General features: G+C 39.2%; 1 protein-coding gene across 1 annotated transcript in view; it reads left to right on the top strand.

Moving 5' to 3' along the window:
• SAMD13 (sterile alpha motif domain containing 13) overlaps positions 1 to 21,444 on the top strand; it is a 36,841-nt gene that overhangs the window by 1,649 nt on the left and 13,748 nt on the right. The window contains exons 3-4 of the mRNA XM_056122859.1: positions 2,827 to 2,911; positions 19,730 to 19,841. Of these exons, the coding sequence (XP_055978834.1) occupies positions 2,827 to 2,911; positions 19,730 to 19,841 (197 nt within the window). The remainder of the gene's footprint in view (positions 1 to 2,826; positions 2,912 to 19,729; positions 19,842 to 21,444) is intronic.

Genomic DNA, 21,444 nt, shown 5'->3' with positions numbered 1-21,444 from the left:
CCCCTTATTTAATCTTCAAGAAGGTGAATACTTTCAACATTACTAGTATCTTCTAGTATCCTTAAAAATGGCTCAAGACGAGACAATTTCTTCCTTAATTCAACCTGCTGCATGATAGCAGCAGCTATATATTTTTTTCTAGGTTCTCTCTAAGGAAAGAGAGAATTTATTGTATTCTCTGCCATATCCTGAGTGATTTTGTTGTCATCTTGATCTAAAAGTGTCCAAATACTGATTGGTGTTTATTTCAGTGACAAGCTTGCATATCTCCAGGATATACCCAACACATTTTTGGAAATGGAATGTTTCCCTGTTACTGGCCAAGTACGACAACTGTCAGATTTATTAGGGTAACTTAATCCACATATCATGCCAGTCTCTTACTCCCAGTTTCCTGAATTCAGGGTTCAGAGTGGTGGAGATTATGTGAATCTGGTGGTGGGCACTGTATCTTTTCTCTATATGTAACTTAGTACCAGGTGCACATTGTTCATCAGTATTTGGCTGTTGAATTATGTATGTGATTATATATGTAAAGTACAACTGGAATGAATGGTTAAAATATGAAGCCTCCCAGAAATAACTATTTTCATTTTTATTTTGTAGGATAAGGATTTTCCCATTTTGAATTTTTTTCTAACATCATCCAGTCGAATAAATGCCAAAATAAAGAATGTAGGCATTCTCAGGAGATGGGGTCATCTATTTTGCATCCTCTCTGAAATGTTACTTTCTGCATAATGAAGTAAAAGGATTTCTTGGGGAGTGGCGCTTTCTTGATCCTCACCAGGAGATTACTTAAAAACCAGCTCCTGGAACTTTGTCCACAAGTCTCTCTCAGGAAAAATTGTCACACAGAACTGCAGCTTCCGAGTGTTTCCTGGTTGTAGCACAGAAGCACTGGATTCTTGCCCTTCTTTCTTCCTTTGGAGAGAAAAAAGAAATAGTTTGAAACATGTCACTTACTCTCAGAACAACAGCAAAGACATGTCCTACAGTCATAGAGAAAGGGAGAGAAAATAAGAAACTATTGCCATGGCTTGTTTTCCTTTTTATTTTCCCAGACAGGTGCAGAGAGAATTCTGCAGTTTGGATAGTCGGGATTCGTCTACTCCCACTAATCGTGCTGAAGGTAGTTAGCGAAAGTGAACGGGCACACTGTAGCTTTAAAAAGTCAGCCATGAACCAGAAGGCAGTTGGTGCAGCTTGTGTGTGATTCCTAACGTCATGTTGGCTGAGAGCCAGCCTGGTTTTATTTCACTGTGTCAAATTGTACCTCCTTATTGAATTCCTTTGCCAGCCTACTTTGTGAAAGAAAACATTGGGGTTTCTTTGGCTGTTCTTGATAAGCCTATAAAAAATGACATGTTTTAGTTGCTTCTAGGTAGGTTTTCTTTTTGCTCTTCCACAAAAAAAAAAAAAGAAAATAGTAGTAATAATAATAAGACAATGTAGTGTGGTGTTGCAGAGTAGCTGTTGTTGAGTGTTTTGTTTATGTTTTGTTTTGTTTCTGAGATGCTTAGAAAAATGGTGAATGTGTAACAGTTTCCAACTGAAGTGAAATCATTCCTTTGGCTTGGAGCAGCAGCACTATCTTCTGTCTACTCTGTAACCGGTGTGTGAATGTATGTTAATATCTCTGTATATTAAATGTTGCATTTCTCTAAGAATGATCGGAGTGGCTTAGCAACTTGAAGTTGGCGTGTGTGTGTATCAGGGGTGAAGATTATCCCACACTTAACAGTGTTATTTGTTAACCAATTACTTTCTCTAACAGTGATAAAAATCTGGTGAATATACTAAATGATGTACTTGCCATGTCAGAGTAATCCCTAGAGAAGGAGTGCTGAAGTATAAAGTGATTTGGGAGGAAATGTATTGAATTTATAGCTTCAGCTGTAAAAGAACAAGCAAGCACGGTTCAGAACTATTTTTTAAGCAGTTTTGTTCATAGCTTTTTTAAAAACAAATCTTGTTAGTTGCATATTAATTGTGGATGGTTTTTTGTTTGTTTTTTGTTTTTTTCACAGTCTTCATCCTACTAAACAAAAAGACAAAGTGATGGATGCTACTATATCTCCTTGATTGCTTTGGTGATTTGTACATAAATCTGATGAGTTGCCTATTCTTCTCTCTTTATGCGCGCACACACACACACACACACACACACACACACACACACTCGCACCCCTCCCCCCAGGGCTTTCTGTGCTAAGACTGACATTTTTGTGAGTGTCCAGCCATCTCATCGACAGGTTTTTGAGGCTTTTGCTGAGAATCTGTGTGGTAGGGGAATACTTGCTGACAAAAGCTTTAAGTGCCCCTCTGCACTGCAATTAAAAAAAAAAAAAGTATAGGAGCTGGGGGAGTAAACAAAAAAGAAAGAAAGAAAGAAACCCAAGCAAAAAGACAAATTCAATAAGGATAAAGAAATTACGACCCATGCTGAGAAAGGGCAGAAGAGGGTTCTGTTGTTCTTGACTTTGACTCATTTATGAGTTGCAATGTCGTAAGTGAGAGCTTGAGCTTGGCACCCAGTGGAAACTGTGCCAGTTCACACAGCACTTGTTTTGAAGGAGGATTCAATTTCATTTGCAAATGCTTATTGTCAAGGCAAGGAGTGCCAGTACAGATGAAAGCACCCCAATCATCTCCGGTTCTTTAGGTTTAATCACGTCTCGCCAATCGCTGAGAGAACGGAAGATTTAAACAAACATACGTGAAGTGGGGTGAAGCTGTAAAAGGGACCATTATGTTTCCGATTCAGAATCTATATTCTCTCACTTTCTAAGAATTAAACACAAGCTTTTCTCCCTTATTGATTAGTTGCTGAAGTAAAGGAACTGTGCAGCGTTCCCATGCTATCTGTTGACATGGAAAACAAGGAAAATGGCTCTGTCGGTGTAAAAAAGTAAGTGAAACTGCCTTGTGAGTTCTGCTTCTGCAAACAGAGGGACTTGGTTTCTATTTTTATACTTACTGCTTATCACTACAATACACTGAGGGTTGTCTTGATTGGTCTACACTGGCCACCAGCTTCCCTTCTCGCCCCAGTCCCTGTACCCTTTTTTCTGTATTTCCATTTCTCAGACATAGAGAACTCAGACTTCAAACTATGTAAAAAGGGTTAGCTTTGGAAAAGGAATGGTTGAACATTTAAATCCTGCATTCTGTATACTGAAACAAAAGCACCCCAAAACATATTCTGCCTTGCAAATCTATAGGCTGCAAGAATGGGGGCAGAAAAGAAAGTTCAAATCTTTTAAAATAAAATCATTACTCTCAGAGCTGAGAGCTATAACAAAGAAAGGGAAAAGCTTGAGTTAGAACTCTCTAAGTTTAGCAACTTATCAGTCCTGATTTTCTGAACTGATGACTGAGTGTAAAACATTTCAGTGTATCTATAGTGTTCTATTTTAATATCTGTCCTGACATTGGAACCCTGACTATGTTTGTTGTGTTACATGTCTGATTCTTTTAAATCGGAAAATTAATTTGCATATTCTGAAATGGGCTACATAATTCCAAACAATTCATAATGTTCATCTGTGAGTGTATGAGAAAAAAATGTATTTCTCATTTAGGAGTTATCTTGAAACCAAATTTTGATGATAAGGAGCAAGTTAGTTCCAAAAGAGTATTATGTTTCAGCTTTTTCATATCACTGAGTTTAAAATGAGCCTGAACTTGAGTTTAAGAGGAAAGCAATTAAATGTAATCCCAAAGAAGCTCTTCTGTGTCAATGGGAAAACAGTGTACCGTATGGTTTGTGAATTGAAAGTATATTTTGCTTCCCAGAAAAGTTATATGCAAAAAAAATCAGTAAAATCTGCTTTTTTTTAAAAAAAGCTCTCAGGTGAGTTATGTGTACAGAGCTGGGTGACCATTCTTGAAGTTCATAGTAGGTAAATTAGGGGAAACAGAGCATTTTTGTACTTAGGCATGCTGCCACCAATCAATATAAAATGAGTCTGCCTGCAGTGCTCTGAGCAGCCGAGGGACATTCCAGGTTTTGTGTTGGACTGCCCAGTGTGGTGGGTGCGAGGCTCTTTACGTATCTATTAAAACTTAAAATGTGACTAAATTAGCTGATAGACTGAGTACCTAATTTTACTAATTTCAAAAGCTAAGGGATATGGATAAATAGTACAGGAAATGAGGCACTTTTCTTGCATGGCTCAATGATCTACTACAATACGCTGCATTCTGTCTGCTGAAACAAAAGCACCCCAAAACATATTCTGCCTTGCAAGTCCATGGCTACAGGAATGGGGACAGCAAAGAAAGTTCAAATCTTTTAAAATAAAGTTGTTACTCTCAGAGCTGAGAGCCATAACATAGGAAAGTTCGATCCTGGCACCCCATTTGGTCTCCCAAGCCTGCCAAGAGTGATCCTTGAGCACAGAGCCAGGAGTAAACCCTAAGTACCGCCAAAGGTTGCTCCAAACCCAAATCCAAACAAACCAAAAACACATTTAATAGCTTTATTGAAATGTAAATTGCCTGTGTTTAAATTTGATACATTTTTATGTTGGCATGTACCTGTGCCAACATTATATCACAATTAAGGTCATTCGTTTTCCCCAAAGTTTGCATAACCTTTCTTATGCCCTTCTTTGGTTCTTCCTGCCTTCTATTCCCAGGCAATAACAAGTAGGCTCTCTGTCACTATAGTTTAAATTTTGTAGAATTTTATCTAAATGGAGTTGTTCAGATTTTACCTTGGGAAGGGAGTTTTGTTCTGGTTTCTTTCAACCATGGTAGTTGGCTTGGGGGGCAGCCGTTATAGTGTGTGTTAAGAGTCCATTACTTTTTATTACTCAATAATATTTCATTTAATGAATATATAGAAGGTCATTGAAGAATATCCTTTCCTTCAAAGATATTTCATTAAAGCATAGATGAGAAAAGAAAATACAGCCCTGGCCAACATTGAATGAAGTGCATTATTTGAAAACCTGTTTTCATTGCATATCATTTTGCTTAAAGCAGCTATTTCCAAGAGCCAATGGACAAAATTAAATGCGTGCTTATTGTACAACAATTTTTTATTTGTCCATCCACTTTTTTGATACGCATTTGGGTGTTTGCATTTGGGGGATGTTACCAATAAAACCTTCTTAATCATTTGTGCACAAGTCTTTGTGTGGTCATATGCTTTATTTTCTGTTGGATAAATATTTAGTTATGGAAAGGCAGGGCTGGATAGTATGTTTAATTTTTTTAAAATTTCCATACTGGGAGCTGGAGTGACAGCACAGTGGATAGGGCTTTTGCCTTGCAAGCGGCCGACCCAGGTTCAATTTCCAGCATCCCATATGGTCCCCGAGCACCATCAGGAGTAATTCCTGAATGCAGAGCCAGGAATAACCCTTGAGCATTGCCGGGTGTGACCCCCCGCAAAAAATAAAAATTCCATGCTGCTTTCTAAGCTAGTTGGTCCTTTTATATTCCATCAGCATTGTCTGAGCATTTTATTGTTCTAATTCTCATGAACTTGATTTGATTCATCTTTTTCATATAAGACATATTAGGTTTGTTTTTTATTTATATTAAATCATTAATTAGTATGATTAATTAGAATAATTAATCCCTAATTATTCCGTTATTGTCTTTCTTGTGCTTATTATTAACATATCTTTTTAAGTAAGGTATTATTCAAATACTTTTTCTATATTTTTTAGGCTATCTGTTACTGTATGGAGAGTTTTAGTGTATTTTTGATACAAGTTCTTTGACACATAAGTGACATACTATTTTCTAATGTTATGTTACTTGTATTTTCCTTCTGTCTACATCAGTATCATTTTTTTCAAAGTGCAAGAATTTTTTTGTTGGATGTCCACTGATTTATTTTTCATTTTATGGATAGTGTGTTTAGTGTTAAACCTAAAATTAAAAAATTTTAAAAAACTTGCCTAAAATTTTGTTATGTTTATTTAGATTTGAGACGATAATTTTTTTGTGGGGTGGGAAATGGAATTTGAATCACATCTACTGGCATATGATTTTTTCCTTATCATTTTATTTTGTTTATATGTTGAAGTGTTATTTTTAACATTTTTTATTAAAATTTTTTTAATAGTGAGACATCATGAGGTACAGTTGCAGACTTACACATTTTTGTGCTTGGGTTTCAATTATACAATGATCAAATACCCATCCCTCCACCGGTGCCCATTTCCCACCACCACAGATCCCAGTATCCCTCCCACTCCCCATCCCCCATCCCACCCTGCCTCTGTGGCAGGGCATTCACTTTTGAACTCTCTCTCTTATTGGGTGTTGTGGTTTGCAAAAGAGGCAATGGGTGACAATCATGCTTAGTCTATAGTCTACTTTCCGCATGCTTCTCCCATCCTGGGAGGATCTTCCCAACACCCTTTATTTGGTGTTCCCTTCTTTATCTGAACTCCCTTTTCCCCTAGTATGTGTGGTTGGCCTCCAAGCCATGGAGTAAAATTCCTGGTACTAATCTCGGCCATTCTTGGGTGTTAGTCTCCTATTTTGTTACTTTATGTTCCCCAGATGAATGCAATCTTTCTATGTCTATCCCTTTCTTGCTGAGTCATTTCGCTCAACATGATACTTTCCATGTAGTACCACTTGTATGTAAATTTCGTGACTTCGTCTTTTCTAACAGCTTTTCTCCATTGTGTAAATGTACCAAAGTTTCTTTAACCAGTCATCTGTTCTCCGGCACTCAGGTTTTTTCCAGATTCTGGCTATTGTAAAGAGTGCTGCAATAAACAGACAATTGCAGATGTCACTTCGACTATAATTTTTTGCCTCTCTGGGATATATTCCCAGGAGTGGTATTGCTGGATCAAATGGGAGCTCAATTTCTAATTTTTTGAGACTCGTCCATACTGTTTTCCAAAAGGGCTGAACCAGTCGGCATTCCCACCAACAATGAAGGAGTGTCCCTTTCTCACCACATCCGTGCCAGCATTGGTTGCTTTTGTTCTTGTGGATATGGGCCAGTCTCTGTGGTGTGCAGTGATATCTCATTGTGGTTTTGATCTGCATCTCCCTGATGACTAATGATGTGGAGCATTTTCTCATGTGCCTTTTAGTCATTTGGATTTCTTCTTTGTGAAAGTTTCCATTCATTTCATCTCCCCATTTTTTGATGGGGTTGAATGTTTACTTTTTGTGGAGTTCAACTGGTACTTTGTATATCCTTGACATTAACCCCTTATCAGATGTGTATTTGGCAAATATCCTTTCCCATTCTGTAGACTGTCTTTGTATTTTGGTCACTGTTTCTTTTGAGGTGCAGAAGCTTCTTAGTTTAAGATAGTCCCATTTGTCTATCTCTGTTTTTCACTTGCTTGGCCAGCAGTGTGACATCTTTGAAGACACCATTAGCTTCTATGTCATGGAGGGTTTTGCTAACTTTTTCCTCAATGTACCTTATAGATTCCGGTCTGATGTTGAGGTCTTTAATCCACTTAGATCTTACTTTTGTACATGGAGTTAGGTAGAGATCTGAGCCCATTTTTTTGCATGTAGCCGTCCAGTTTTGCCAGCACAATTTGTTAAAGAGGCTTTCCCTGCTCCATTTCACTTTTCTTGCCCCCTTATCAAAGATTAGATGCTCGTATGCTTGGGGGGAGATGTCAGTATATTCAACCCTGTTCCATTGGTCTACAACTCTGCCTTTGTTCCAGTACCATGTTGTTTTAATTATTACTGCTTTGTAGTAGAGTTTGAAGTTAGGGAGGTTGATTCCTCCCATTTTCTTTTTCCCAAGAATTGCTTTAGCTATTTGTGGGGGCTTATTGTTCCATATAAATTTCAGGAGTGTGTGCTCCACTTCTTTGAAGAATGTCATGGGTATCCTAATAGGGATTGTGTTGAATTTATTCAGTGCTCTGGGAAGTATTGCCATTTTGACAATGTTAATTCTCCCGATCCATGAACAAGAGATATTTTTCCATTTCCTCGTATCCTCTTTTATTTCCTGAAGTAGCATTTTGTAGTTTTCTTTGTACAGGTCTTTTACTTCCTTAGTTAAGGTGATTCCTAGGTACTTGATTTTCTGGGGCACAATTGTAAACGGGATTGTTTTCTTCATGTCACTTTCTTCTCTTTCACTATTTGCATATAGGAAAGCCATGGACTTTTGGCATATGATTTTTTTTCTTTTTGGGTCACACCCAGCAATACACAGGAGTTACTCCTGGTTCATGCACTCAGGAATCACTCCTGGCGGTGCTTGGGGGACCATATGGGTTGCTGGGAATCAAACCTAGGTCGGCTGCATGCAAGGCAGATGCCCTACCCACTGTGCTATTGCTCCAGCCCCTGGCATATGATTTTTGAGCTAATTTTTGTGTATGTTTGATCTAAGGAATAAAGTTGTTCAGCATCATTTGTTAAATTGTTTCTGCACCTTTGATGAAAATAATTGATTTTTTTCTGTGTGGGTCTGTTTCTGGACTTTTTTTTCATGACATTGTTATTTTTGTATGTATTTATGTTAGATGCTGTGCATTTAACCTTGTTGGACGCTAAATATTTTTGTATTCCTATAACTACTTTTGGTCTTTGTCCTAAGATGTGCTTAAGTTACTTGGAAACAAGTATTTGATCCTTTCAAGTCTTATTTTTACATCTTCTTTACCTGAGCAGTGTTTAATCTAGAGTATTTCCTTCCTACGTTGAGATGGCATCCATGTCTGTACACTGTTTTTGAGTGTGAACAAGGAGGCTTTTCCCTCTCACAGGTATTAGTATAATTTTTCTTTTTTGACTCTGTGCCATCTCCTAGCATTGTTTTAATTCTTCGATATGGTAGTTTGCATTTTTTGTTTTTCTTCAGGCTCAGTTTTCTCCCCTGTATGAAGTAACTGGTACTTTGATGAGTACATGATGGCAAGCTTTGTAGCCCTCCAGAGTCCCTCTGTGCAGTTCCCTTCTCTCTGAGACACTGGCTGTGAACAGCTTTAAATCTGCTGTAGACGCTAGGTGGAGGGAAACCTCGTTTCCCTCCCTCCAAGATCATTATTCTTCAATACCATTGAATGCATTTAATTTACTGCACTTAAATCTTGAGTACCATCTTGAGTACCATTCTTGCATGTATTTTAGTTGAGACAGAAGAATAAAATCTGGGTCCTGGTACCCCTCCTTGACCAGAAATAGACATCCTTTTAAATTTATATAGCAACAAGTAGCTTGTAACCAACATGTTGGATGAGGTAGAGTTAGATTTTAATACAGATTCTCCCAAGTCATAAAAAAAAAATGTCTCAAGACTGAGATTTACAAAACTAAGGTTTATGGTTGTTTCCATTTTATTTTCCAGGCATAGAACATATAGCTGCTTGACTGTGTGTGAAATACTACAGTGTATAGCTACTTCGAAGGGTTCTTCCCAGAACCTTAAATAGGAGGCCCTATTTTCTGACTACATGTACTTGAAAAGAGTTTGAGTTTCACACAGCTACTTTTTTATTGAGTTCTTACAGTATGCCTAGTGCTTAGTGTGAAATTTTTTATTCTTCAAAGTCATGTATAGAGGTGTGCATTATTTTTTCTGTTTTATCAATAAGAAGGGGCTGGAGTGATAACACAGCGGTAGGGCCTTTGCCTTGCACGCAGCCAACATGGCGGACCCGAGTTCGATTCCTCCGCCCCTCTCGGAGAGCCCGGCAAGCTACCGAGAGTATCTCGCCCGCACGGCAGAGCCTGGCAAGCTCCCCTTGACGTATTCGATATGCCAGACACAGTAACAACAAAGTCTCCAATGGAGACGTTACTGGGCCCGCTCGAGCAAATTGATGATCAACGGGAGGACTGTGACTGACTGTGATCGATAAGAAAACCCAAGCTTTGAAAGGTTAATGACTTTCTGAATGTTCATGCTGAAACATGCCTGGCTGATTTAAGTCTGGCTCTGAAGTCCAAGTTTGGTTTTCAGTGAGGGCTTCCCATCACTACCACACAAAGATGACTCTCACTGCAGTGAGACTAAAAAAGCCCATCTTTCATTTGTCTTCAACATTTGTAGATAGGTGCGAACAGTAATAGGACCACAATTTAACATAGAGTACTTCTTTTCCAAAATGCTTTTTTCTTATAAGAACAGAATTGTTTCAAGTCTTTCCTGAGTACATTAAACTGGTAGTGTTCTCAAACATGAGTTTGCATTGCTTGTGGGTCCTGTTAAAATACTGATTCAAAAAAACTGTCTATCCACAGTTTCTGAAAATGATTTACACATGAACACATGCCATTGAAGAGGACATATATGTGACCAACTAGCATATAAAGAGATATTTAATATCAGTGAGAGTTAGAAAACACAAATCGATATTATAATTTGCTCAGCAAAATTTCTTAAATTTGACCATAGCAAACACTAGAGAACTATAGATTTGTAGGCTACAGAGCTTATGAGGTTGTAAATTGGCACAGCAACTTGAAAAATAATTTGACATGATCTTCAGGACCTCATAATAAAATATATTATAATTCAGCACCACCAGTTTTGTACAATAGTACCTCCCAATGGAAATAGCACCTAAATTTTGAAATGTCATTTTAAAACATGGAATTATTCTCTTTTTTTTAGTGAAACACCACGAGGTACAGTTATAGACTTACAAATGTTTGTACTTGGGTTTCAGTTATACAATGATCAAGTACCCATCCCTCCACCAGCGCTCTTAATAATATATTGTATCCTTGACTGACCATATCCAAAATGCTATTATTTTAGCATGCAATCAGTATGAGCTATTTCACATTTTTAATTAAACTTTCTAAATCCATTGCATATTTTATACTTATATCTTAATTCAGATATAAAATTTTCATTGGAAATATTTTGTCTGCATTATATTTCATGAAATATATAATTTAGCAGAGCCTGGCAAGCTATCCATGGTGTATTCAATATGCTAAAAACAGGAACAATAATGGGCTTCATTCCCCTGACCCTGAAAGCGCCTCCAATACAGCGTTGGGAAAGATGAGTAAGGAGAGGCAGCTAAAATCTCAGGGCTGGGACAAAAAAGAAGTTGCTGGCGCCTGCTCAAGTAAATCAATGAACAATGGGATGACAGTGATACAGTGATACAGTGAAAATATATAATTTATCACATAGCCCAATAATTAAAAATCCTTAAAATGCTATTATATAAGTACCATAAATTATTTTCATATACTGTATGCCCACATATTGGCATGACTAGTTTATTTTTTTAAGAGTCATTGCTTTAACTTTGAAGCAGAAGCATATCAATTTTAAAGCTATAGCAGTCCAAATAAAACATATTCACTATGTCAATTTTCTTAACATTGAATATAAATGGGGTATCATACATATATAAGCAGATATCAGTTTATTAGTGTCAATTATTGGGGGTATTTTTAAGGGGGGTGCACCCAATGCTTGTGCTCTGTATTGTGCTCTGTAGATTTTTTTCTGTTTTTCCTTTTTTTGGGTCACACCTGGCAATGCACAGTGGTTATTCCTGGCTCATGCATTCAGGAATTATTTCTTGTGGTGCTCAGGGGACCATATGGGATGCTGGGAATCAACCAGGGTCGACCGCGCACACAGCAAACGCCCTATCCACTGTGCTATCACTCCAGCCCTTGTAGATTTTTTTCAACACAGTGTTTTGTGGAAGTAAATTTAAGTAACAGATCAGATTATTTTGGGAGAATTTTAAATTTAACATTCATATCGTAATGTGATACAATGTGAAAATTTATCTCTTTACCATTTTTGTCTTGATTAAATATTTGGAAAGCCTTCTTAAGTTATTTCTTTGAAGGGGGAGAGGCTCTGGAACCATACATGGTGACACTCTGGGCTTACTCTTGGGACCATTCAATCATCAGTACTCATGGTTCTCAGGGGATCATATGGGGTGCTGGGCGCGGAATTGGTGTTAGCTTCATGCAAAGCATGCATCCTATCTCTTGTCCTATTTTTCCAGCTCTGACTTCCTTTAGTTTTAATAAAATATTGAATGTGATTTAACAATACATTAAACCCTCTTTTTAACACTCACACAGCTCTTTCATGACTTACCCAACAAGCTACATCAAGGAATACAGATCATTAAACATATTGTGTTTTGTTTCTTTTCACAGTTTCAGTCAGTATCTGGTATTGATCCACAGCATTTGCAAATATGTAGTGAACAACTTAACAGTGTAGCTTTTGTTCATTTACTCCTAATCCCCGCTCTTTTGTGGTATCACATGAATCAGCAGCAGCTTTATGATATTTATTCCTTGAAAGCAAGGAGGTTCCTGGTTGCTCCCTTCTCATTATTCCTCTCTCATCCATTCCATCCACATCTCCCAGACCCTACAGCTACCCTGCCTGATGACCTGAATGCAGTGAGTGATAATTCTTGGGATACTGTTCTTTCCAGAAACAGTAATTTGGAAAGTTTGATCTTGATCGTGAAATACTTCTTCAGTAAAAGCAAAAGAAAATAAAATGACACATTTTGAGGGTGGGGCACACCAGGCTATGTTCAGGGGTTTCTCCTGGCTCTGCATTCAGGAATTACTCCTGGCAGTGGTAGTGATCAGGACTTACTCCTGGTTCTGTGCTCAGGAATCACTGTTGATACTACTGGGGATCAAACCATGGTCTGCATTGTGCAAAGCAAGCACCTTAAGCCCTATACTGTCTCTCAGGACTGATAACAGGTAACTTTTTAAGAAGGAAGGAAATGAAAAATGAGAGAGGGAGGGAAAGAGAGGAAGAAAGAGAAGAGGAGGACAGGAGGAAGGAGGGAATTGAGTCAGTAATTTAAAACTTCACAATGACCTTTTCTACTGAGGATCTGATGCTTTAATGTTTGGGAGGGGTATGTCAGTGCTGTGCTGTATGGTTTACTGAATATAGATAATCTATAAAAGTATGTTGGGTTCTGGAGTGATAGTACAGTGGGTAGGGCATTTGTTTACATTGCACATGGCCAATCCAGGTTCAGTCCCCAGCATCCCATATGTTCCCCCAGCACCACCAGGAGTAATTACTGAGTGCAGAGCCAGGAGTAACCCCGGAGCATGGGAGCATCGCCAGGTATGACCCTCTGCCTTCCGAAAAAGATAGCTTGTTACTATAATTGAAATACTTTCTTTTTCTTAGTGAAGTTAAAATTTCTACTGTCTGTTCTGATGTGTGGCATATTACTCTACTCCAGTTACCATCATGAAATACTGAAGACAGGGTGACTTAAACAATAGAAATTTATTTCTCACACTTGTAAAGACTGGAGCGATAGCACAGCGGGTAGGGTGTCTGCCTTGCACGCAGCCAACATGGCCAACCCGAGTTCGATTCCTCCGCCCCTCTCGGAGAGCCCGGCAAGCTACGGAGAGTATTCGATATGCCAGACACAGTAACAACAAAGTCTCCAATGGAGACGTTACTGGGCCCGCTCGAGCAAATCGATGATCAACGGGAGGGCCTTTACTTTTTTTTACTTTACTCTAAAGACTGGGACACCAAAGATCAAGGTGCTGGTGGCATCAGTTCTCCAAGGTGAGAGCTACCGCACCCCTCCCTTTGCTCCTTTTCCTGCCTCTGTCCTTCTCTTCCTGCCTTGTGACTGGTGGCCTTCCTTTGTGTTCTCATAGTCTTCCATCAGTGCAGGTATGTGGCCCTTCTCACAATGTCAACAATCCCATCAAATTAGGACCCCACCTTTATGACCTCAAATGACAAAACCTAGGATGTTGCCCAGGGATTTCAGTACAAACTTCAAACAGGAAATAAGCTTGGAAAGTTATCTTTGAGTCAGATCTATGAATAGCAATCTAAATAATTTGGAATATAAAGACTTGGAAGAATGATTTACTTTGTCAGTGCTTTTACTTCTTGTTTTTACTATATTCAAATGTAGCCAACTCTTATTTACCTGACTACTCAGATATTGAAAATGTCCTCTCAAGAATATTTGAATCTTTTTTTTTTGCTGGAAGCTTGTCTTTTAGCCTTATAATTTGTTGAGATGAAGGGAGAGGGAAAATAAGGTAAAGGTAAAGGTAAAGGCCCTCCCGTTGATCGTCGATTTGCTCGAGCGGGCCCAGTAACGTCTCCATTGGAGACTTTGTTGTTACTGTGTCTGGCATATCGAATACTCTCGGTAGCTTGCCGGGCTCTCCGAGAGGGGCAGAGGAATCGAACTCGGGTCGGCCATGTTGGCTGCGTGTAAGGCGAACGCCCTACCCGCTGTGCTAAAGAGGATAAAATTAAAGGTTACTTTGTTATTTGATTGCTTTATTATTTAATATATCATAGGTAAGTTGATCTTTATTAATTTATTAGAATTAAAGTCATATTGCTTATATTAGCCTAACACCATCTAGGGAAAGAGTACATTCATTTAATTTTTGAAAAAAAGGCTTTGGGTACACAACACTGTAGTGTACTTGTGAAATGTGATGCTGAGAATTAGCTTTTTAAAAAGATATTATGATAAATATATCACCACAAACTAAAGTAACTCCTGTTCCAGTCTCTAAGGTAATTTTGAAACAGAGAAGCAATTAATGGGTAAAATAGGGTTTTGAAATAACAAGTTATATTTATCCAGAATATTCATTTTTCTCATTAACCATCAATCTACAATGTCATATCTTTAATAAGTACCACAAAAGATTTACATACTCGTGTTAGAAAAAGTTGTGACCATTTCTACCTGCCTTCACTAATACTCAAAGGAAAATGAAGACGTGTTTGTTCTTAAAATTTTAATGTGCCAAGATGAAAATGTTTATAAGAAGGTCTCAGTCTGTATCTATTTGTCAGATTTGTTATTTACTGTGTCTCTCTTGCTCTCTTTAAAAGTGAGGTGATTGTTTAATTAAGGGATAATCATTTCCTAATCTAAATTACTCATGCATTATATGACTTCTATCATACATGATGTACCTAATCATATGCACAAGGACTAAAAGGTGACTGGGTTCAATGGAAACATTGATTTGATTAAACAGTGAATTGTAGATAAGTCCTTCCATTTATTTCTTGCTATTTTTTATAATAAGATACCTACATACATATTTAAAGCTTCTGTGCATGAAAAATATTTATCGTCTCTCTGCATGATATTCTAAGAAGCATTTTGCTATGATGACAGCAAATTATAAATATCAAATGATGATGAAATCTTTATATCTGCCACTTCATTTCATCAGTGCAAAATTAGCAGCCACGATGGGAACCACCATCTGGGAGGTGTTTTAAACAGTGTTGTTTAAATTCCTTCTGGAATTTGACAAGCACGTTAGAAGAGACAATTTGGAGAGGATAAACCATTTATAAGGGAATAAAATCTCAGTTTGACTACAAATACCAGTCCCTGAGGAGATATGTGACTTTCTCTGCAGAGACTTGGAGGGGGAGGGGAAATGACACTTAAAGACACTTAAATCCATCCTCTAAAATGTTCTCATGTCAGATATTATCCAGACATAGCTCTGTGACCCCTCCCATCTTTCCCCACACCCTGCCAGCCCCTACCAGCTTGTTTCTGCCTAGAATCATCCCCAACTTTCTCCTTAAAACTGCTGCTAAATCCTCAGGAAGGGACAGGCGAATTTCTTCATCACAACAACATAAATGGCCTTGAAGTGGTGATATGTGTCAGCACATAGCTATCTCCGCAAGCATCCTTCTCAGAGCCTAGCTTGGGGTATGTTGAGAGGAGTAGTTGCATGGAAAAATTGCCATGGAAAATCTGTGTTCGAGTCAGGGAGAGCATGCCAAGCTATAGCCACATGCATCCACAGCCACAGTTGTCCACATCCCAATTCCAGTCCACATTGGAATCAGTTGTTTCCAGCTCCACTTCCCCTTCCAGATTGCCAGCACCTTAAAGACAGGGACTATGCTCTTCTATCCTTGTAACCTGCATCTTTCATAGCACTGTAGCACTGTCAACCCATTGTTCACTGATTTGCTCGAGCGGGCACCAGTAACATCTCACAACAAATTGAGACCTGTTGTTACTGTTTTTGGCATATCAAATATGTCATGGGTAACTTTCCAGGTTTTGCCATGCGGGTGGGATACTCTTGGTAGCTTTCCGGGCTCTCTGGCAAGAAGGGAGGAATCAAACATATATAATATATATATACATATATATATACATATATATCAGAGCGCACTTAAAATAGTAGTTCTTCTTCCTCTTCTTTCTCCTCCTCTTATTCTTCTCCTCCTTCTCCTCCTCCTCCTCCTCTTCCTTCTTCCCTAGTTTCCCTGAATTTTATTTCATTTCTATTATGGTAATGCTAAAGCCAAATCCAGAGATATGAAGGAATCCCCTTTCCATTGCGCTTCTGTTCTTCATGGTATATTGCATGAAGTTTTGCATTGAAGTTGGTTTTTTTTCTCTGCTTCATAGCTAGGTTTAGAACATTTTTCAGAACTCTGCAAATGATGATATCACATCCCAGCAGAGTAGGTATCAGGGAAGCATGATGACAGTGAGGGATACTTCTTTGTTATTACTATTGGATATTCTTTGGTCGGGGTCATGGGGCCACATTCAGCATGTGGATAATAATTTTTTTAATAAATCAAGTTTGGGTGGCTGGAGATACGGGTTAGAAGAAGACCACTAGCCTTACATGTGAGGCCCTGGGTTCAATCCCCAGTATTGCAACCTCAATCCCTCAAATCTATTTTTTATTTTAAAATAGTTAAAGTATGACCCCCCTCTTGGAGAGCCAGGCAAGCTACTGAGAGTATCTCGCCCACACGGCAAAGCCTGACAAGCTCCCTGTGATGTATACGATATGTCAAACACAGTAACAACAAGTCTCACAATGGAGACATTCCTGGACCCCCTCAAGCCAATCGATGAACAATGGGAGGACAGACAGTGCTAACGTATGGACTCAGGAAGATAGTTCAGGAATTAAAAAACTTACCAAGACTGATCTCAGTTCAAATCCAACACCACATATGGCCTCCCCAAGCACCTCCAGGAGTGATCCCTGAGCACAGAGTCAGGAGTAAGCCCTGAGCACCACATGTGTGGATCCAAAACAAAAATAAATAAAATGCATAGTTTGAAAATATTAGGGTTAAAATAGATCTTTTACTTATTAAATGTTAGAGGTACATGTGTGTTTTTATATGCACACACATACACAAATACAGTTGCATGCATATATAGGCATGCAATGTTTATAGATACACAATTTTTAAGCCCCAAAGAAAAACACTTATACCTAAATGTTTTTAAATGAAATGCTTTATTGAGAAATCTTTGGTCATGCGGACTATTGTTTACTCACTTGTTGGCTGGCTTTTTGTGGAGGAAGGACAAAGCAATGCCATCCTACAGGGTATAATGATTATTTTCAACTTTTTCCACATATTGAACTCACCACTAGTTTAGTCCTAGACCCCATTGTCTTCTCCTCTCCAAAGGTTTCAATCGCCATCTAAAATGCCTTGTCTTCCAAATATGTCACTCGAGTCAGTCTAGACTCCTGAGCTAGATGCCTGTCTCATATTAGTTTTCTGCTTGGGTAGAATTGTTGCTCCAAATTCATTGTGGATAACTAACTCAGGGGTGGGTGTGAAACTGAAGTGAAGTCCAAGCCATGTCCCTCTCCAACCTGTGTCTCCCCATCAATAACTCATGAATATATATATAACTCATGAATATATATATATAACTCATGAATATATATATATATATATATATATGTTTGTATGTGTGTGTATTGCTTTTTTAGGTCACACCCCATGATGCACAGGGCTTACTGCTGGCTCATGCACTCAGGAATTACTCCTGGCAGTGCTTGGGGGACCATATGGGATGCTGGGAATCGAACCCGTGTCAGCCATGTGCAAGGCAAACACCCTACCCGCTGTGCTATCACTCCAGCCCCACTCATGCTGATATTAAAGTTTTGGTTCTGTGGATAAATGTCATGTAAATCCACATGCTCCTCTCTTTTTCAGAGTCACCACTCTGTAGTTTGAGTGACCAAGATACCTTGTTTGGATAAGTATAATAGACCTTTTACTGGTCCTTCTCCCCAAGGCTCCCTTCTAACACTCTAAAACATGTGAATCTCATCAGGCCACCGCCTTTACATATGATCATTTAACAAGTCCTTGCTGTTCATAGATAATGTCTGTCACAGATCCTGAAATAATCTTTCTCTGACTGCTTTTGCCGCAAAAGTAACTTCCACAGGAAAGACTACCTAACCCCAGAACCAATGCAGCACTGGCGCAATGCCCATCCTTCCACAGTGTCCAGATGCACATTTAACTGTGTGGTTATGGCTCACTGTAGCTCCAAACAATACGGTCATAAGCGGAAGCCCTTCCTTAGTCTTATTTGCTTTACTTACCAATGAACACTTACTCTTTGCTGGAAAGCTAAGAGAGGCTTTGTGCTCCAGGACCTTCTGAGCCACATTAAGCTATTTGTAATTTATCATCAAGGCAGTGAGAAGTTTGAAGGATTTTAAGCAGAAGGAACTATATTATCAGATTACACTCTGGAAGAACTGCTTGGAAGAGACATAGAAATATCCTCTTGAATACTCCTGAAACTCAGACATGAAACAGAATCATAGATCCTTGCCTTTGTTTCTCTCTCGTATTTCTTCTGTCCCTACTCCTGAAACCCAGTGAGCAAGTTCCGAGTGCTTGGTCATCATCTAATCATCCGAGGATTAATTGAAACCCTACTAATGTGCTTGACACAAGGAAAAATTATGAAGTCCCGAATATGTGCACCTCCTGCTTTGGTGCAACCTAGAGCACCAGTTTTTCATTGTTGTTGTTTGTTGGGGACCACACCCATTCGTGCTCAGAGCTTACTCCTGACTCTGTGCTCAGGAATTACTCTTGGTAGGCTTTGAAGACTGTATGGGATGCTGGAAATTGAACCAGGTCAGCCATCTGCAAAGCAAACGGCCTACCCAATGTACTATCTCTCTGGTCCCTCGCAGCAGTTGGAGATATTATCCAGTGGGTAGGATGCTTGCTGTACAGGCAGCTGGCCCAGATTCTATTCCATACACCATCCATAAGCACCACCAGAAGTGATCCCTGAGCTCAGAGCCAAGAGTAAGCCCTAATCACAGCAAATGTGACACCTGCTCTTCTCTAAAATATAAAGGAAGTGAATAAAAAAGAAAGGGGAGGGGCTGGAGCAATAGCACAGTGGGTAGGGCGTTTGCTTTGCACATGGTTGACCTGGGTTTGAGTCCCAGCATCCCATATGGTCCCCTGAGCACCGCCAAGAGTAATTCCTGAGTGCAGAGCCAGGAATAACGCCTGTGCATCGCCGGGTGTGACCCAAAAAGAAAAAAAAAAGAAAGAGGAAAGAAAGGTCTATAGAGAACATTATGCAGAAGGCCTGGTGGTGGTGATATAGAAGTATGACCATCATATGCCTGAGTCACTAGGCCTCTCTTAATATAGTCCGACTTAATTCATCAGTACATTATGAATTACCTTATATCACAGGCTTAATGGCTTATTAGGAAAGCAGTGATTGAATTAGTGAGAGCATGGTCTTCTGGAAACACAAGATCTTCATAAACACAAGTGATTATGGCCCCAAGGAACGTTCTGGGGATATGGGCCTCTGAGACAAGAGAGGACTTGGGTTGAAACCTGCTGACCTTGGCTGCCATAAGCAGCAGGTATGGCTTCACTTTCACGTGCTCTGCTGTGACAGTTGTCTCTGGATCTGTTTTGCAGTTCCATGGAGAATGGGAGACCACCTGATCCTGCAGACTGGGCCGTGATCGATGTCGTCAATTATTTCCGAACAGTGGGATTTGAGGAGCAAGCTAGTGCTTTCGAGGAACAGGTAACAGCATCCAAAGGAACACACAGTGGGCACAGTTGCCTCTCTTTGCCCCAAGGCCCAGATGGGAGAATGAAAAGAACCAAAGCATAGAGCGGGGGCCAGTGAAGCTCTCTGAATGTCCTCTTCATGGTTATTTCAAGTCTAAAACCTGAGGGGCAGAGGCAAGGTAGAAAGAGTGATGATCCACTAAGTCTTTGCAACAGAGAAATCTATACCCAGAAATGCACTCTCGGCTTTAGAGGAAGGCTGAGCTCAGGTACATGTGCATCTTCTGAAAGGCCAAACAGCTCCACCTCCAACACAAACAAACAAAGGAGCAGAAAAAGAGAAGGACAGAAGAAGCAAATCCAGTGGAGACAGGTAGCACTATCTACTCTTGGGCTCACCAAATCTACTTTCAGACCTTCTCAAATTTGACTGCCACATGCTCAAAAAAAAGCATTGAGTTTAAAGAGCAAAGGTTGTTGGGGGTAAATTCTGGTTCTTCTAACTATGGACTCCAGGCAAGTTACTGCATTTTAAGACTTCATTTTCAGAAAGGGCTAGCACTGTTGGATCCCTGGCACCACAGAGCCGAAGTAGCCCTACTGGATGTGCCCCCCCCCCCCAAAAAAGTTGTGGTTTTCTAAGTTCTCCTTTTACTATTGTAGTATTTTAGTATAAGTGAAAGAATCATAAACAGACCAAAAAATTGTGTGTTGCATCTTCCACATTTCCACACACATACAAATTTTGTCATTTCTTACACTTTCATGGTGGATTCAGATTATTTATCATATAATATCATTTGTGATTTAATACCTAGCTCTCTTTTAACCTGCACATAGCTACACATATATATATCTATGTATACATATATGTATATATGTGTGTGTGTATATATATATATATATATATTGCTTTTTGGGTCATACCCGATGATGCTCAGGGGTTACTCCTGGCTCTGCACTTAGGAATCATCCCTGGCGGTGCTGGGGGACCTTATGGGATACTGGGGATCCAACCCAGGTTGGCCGCGTGCAAGGCAAACGTCCAATCCACAGTACTATTGCCCTGGCCCATATATATATATATATATATGTATATATATATATATATATATATATATATGCCAAACATAGTAACAACAAAGTCTCCAATGGAAATGTTACTGGACCCACTCGAGCAAATCGATGATCAATGGGAGGGCCTTTACCTTACCTTTATATTTAATTCAGAAAATTTTCCAAAATGGTAAAATAAATCGGAGAGCCTGGCAAGCTACCAAGAGTATCCCACCAGCACGGCAGAGCCTGGCAAGTTCCCAGTGATGTATTTGATATACCAAAAACAGTAACAAGTCTCACAATGGAGACGTTATTGGTGCCTGCTCGAGCAAATCGATGAACAATGGTAGGACAGTGGTACAATGCTACAACCACCAGAATAACTACAGTTAGAAAGACTACAGGCAGAACAACCATACAGTTTACATTGTTGGTGGGAATTTAAACAGAACACCTACATGTTATGTACCCCATCATCCCCCCAATTTTTTCCTGAATATTTCCCCCAAAAGAAATAAGGATATATACTCACAAAACTTGGTACAAAATTATCCGTT

This window comes from Sorex fumeus, unplaced genomic scaffold, assembly GCF_029834395.1.
Source record: "Sorex fumeus unplaced genomic scaffold, SorFum_2.1 ptg000047l, whole genome shotgun sequence".
NCBI classification, from domain to species: Eukaryota; Metazoa; Chordata; class Mammalia; order Eulipotyphla; family Soricidae; genus Sorex; species Sorex fumeus.
Note: the sequence above shows the minus strand (reverse complement) of the source record. Positions and strands in the feature narration are given on the sequence as shown.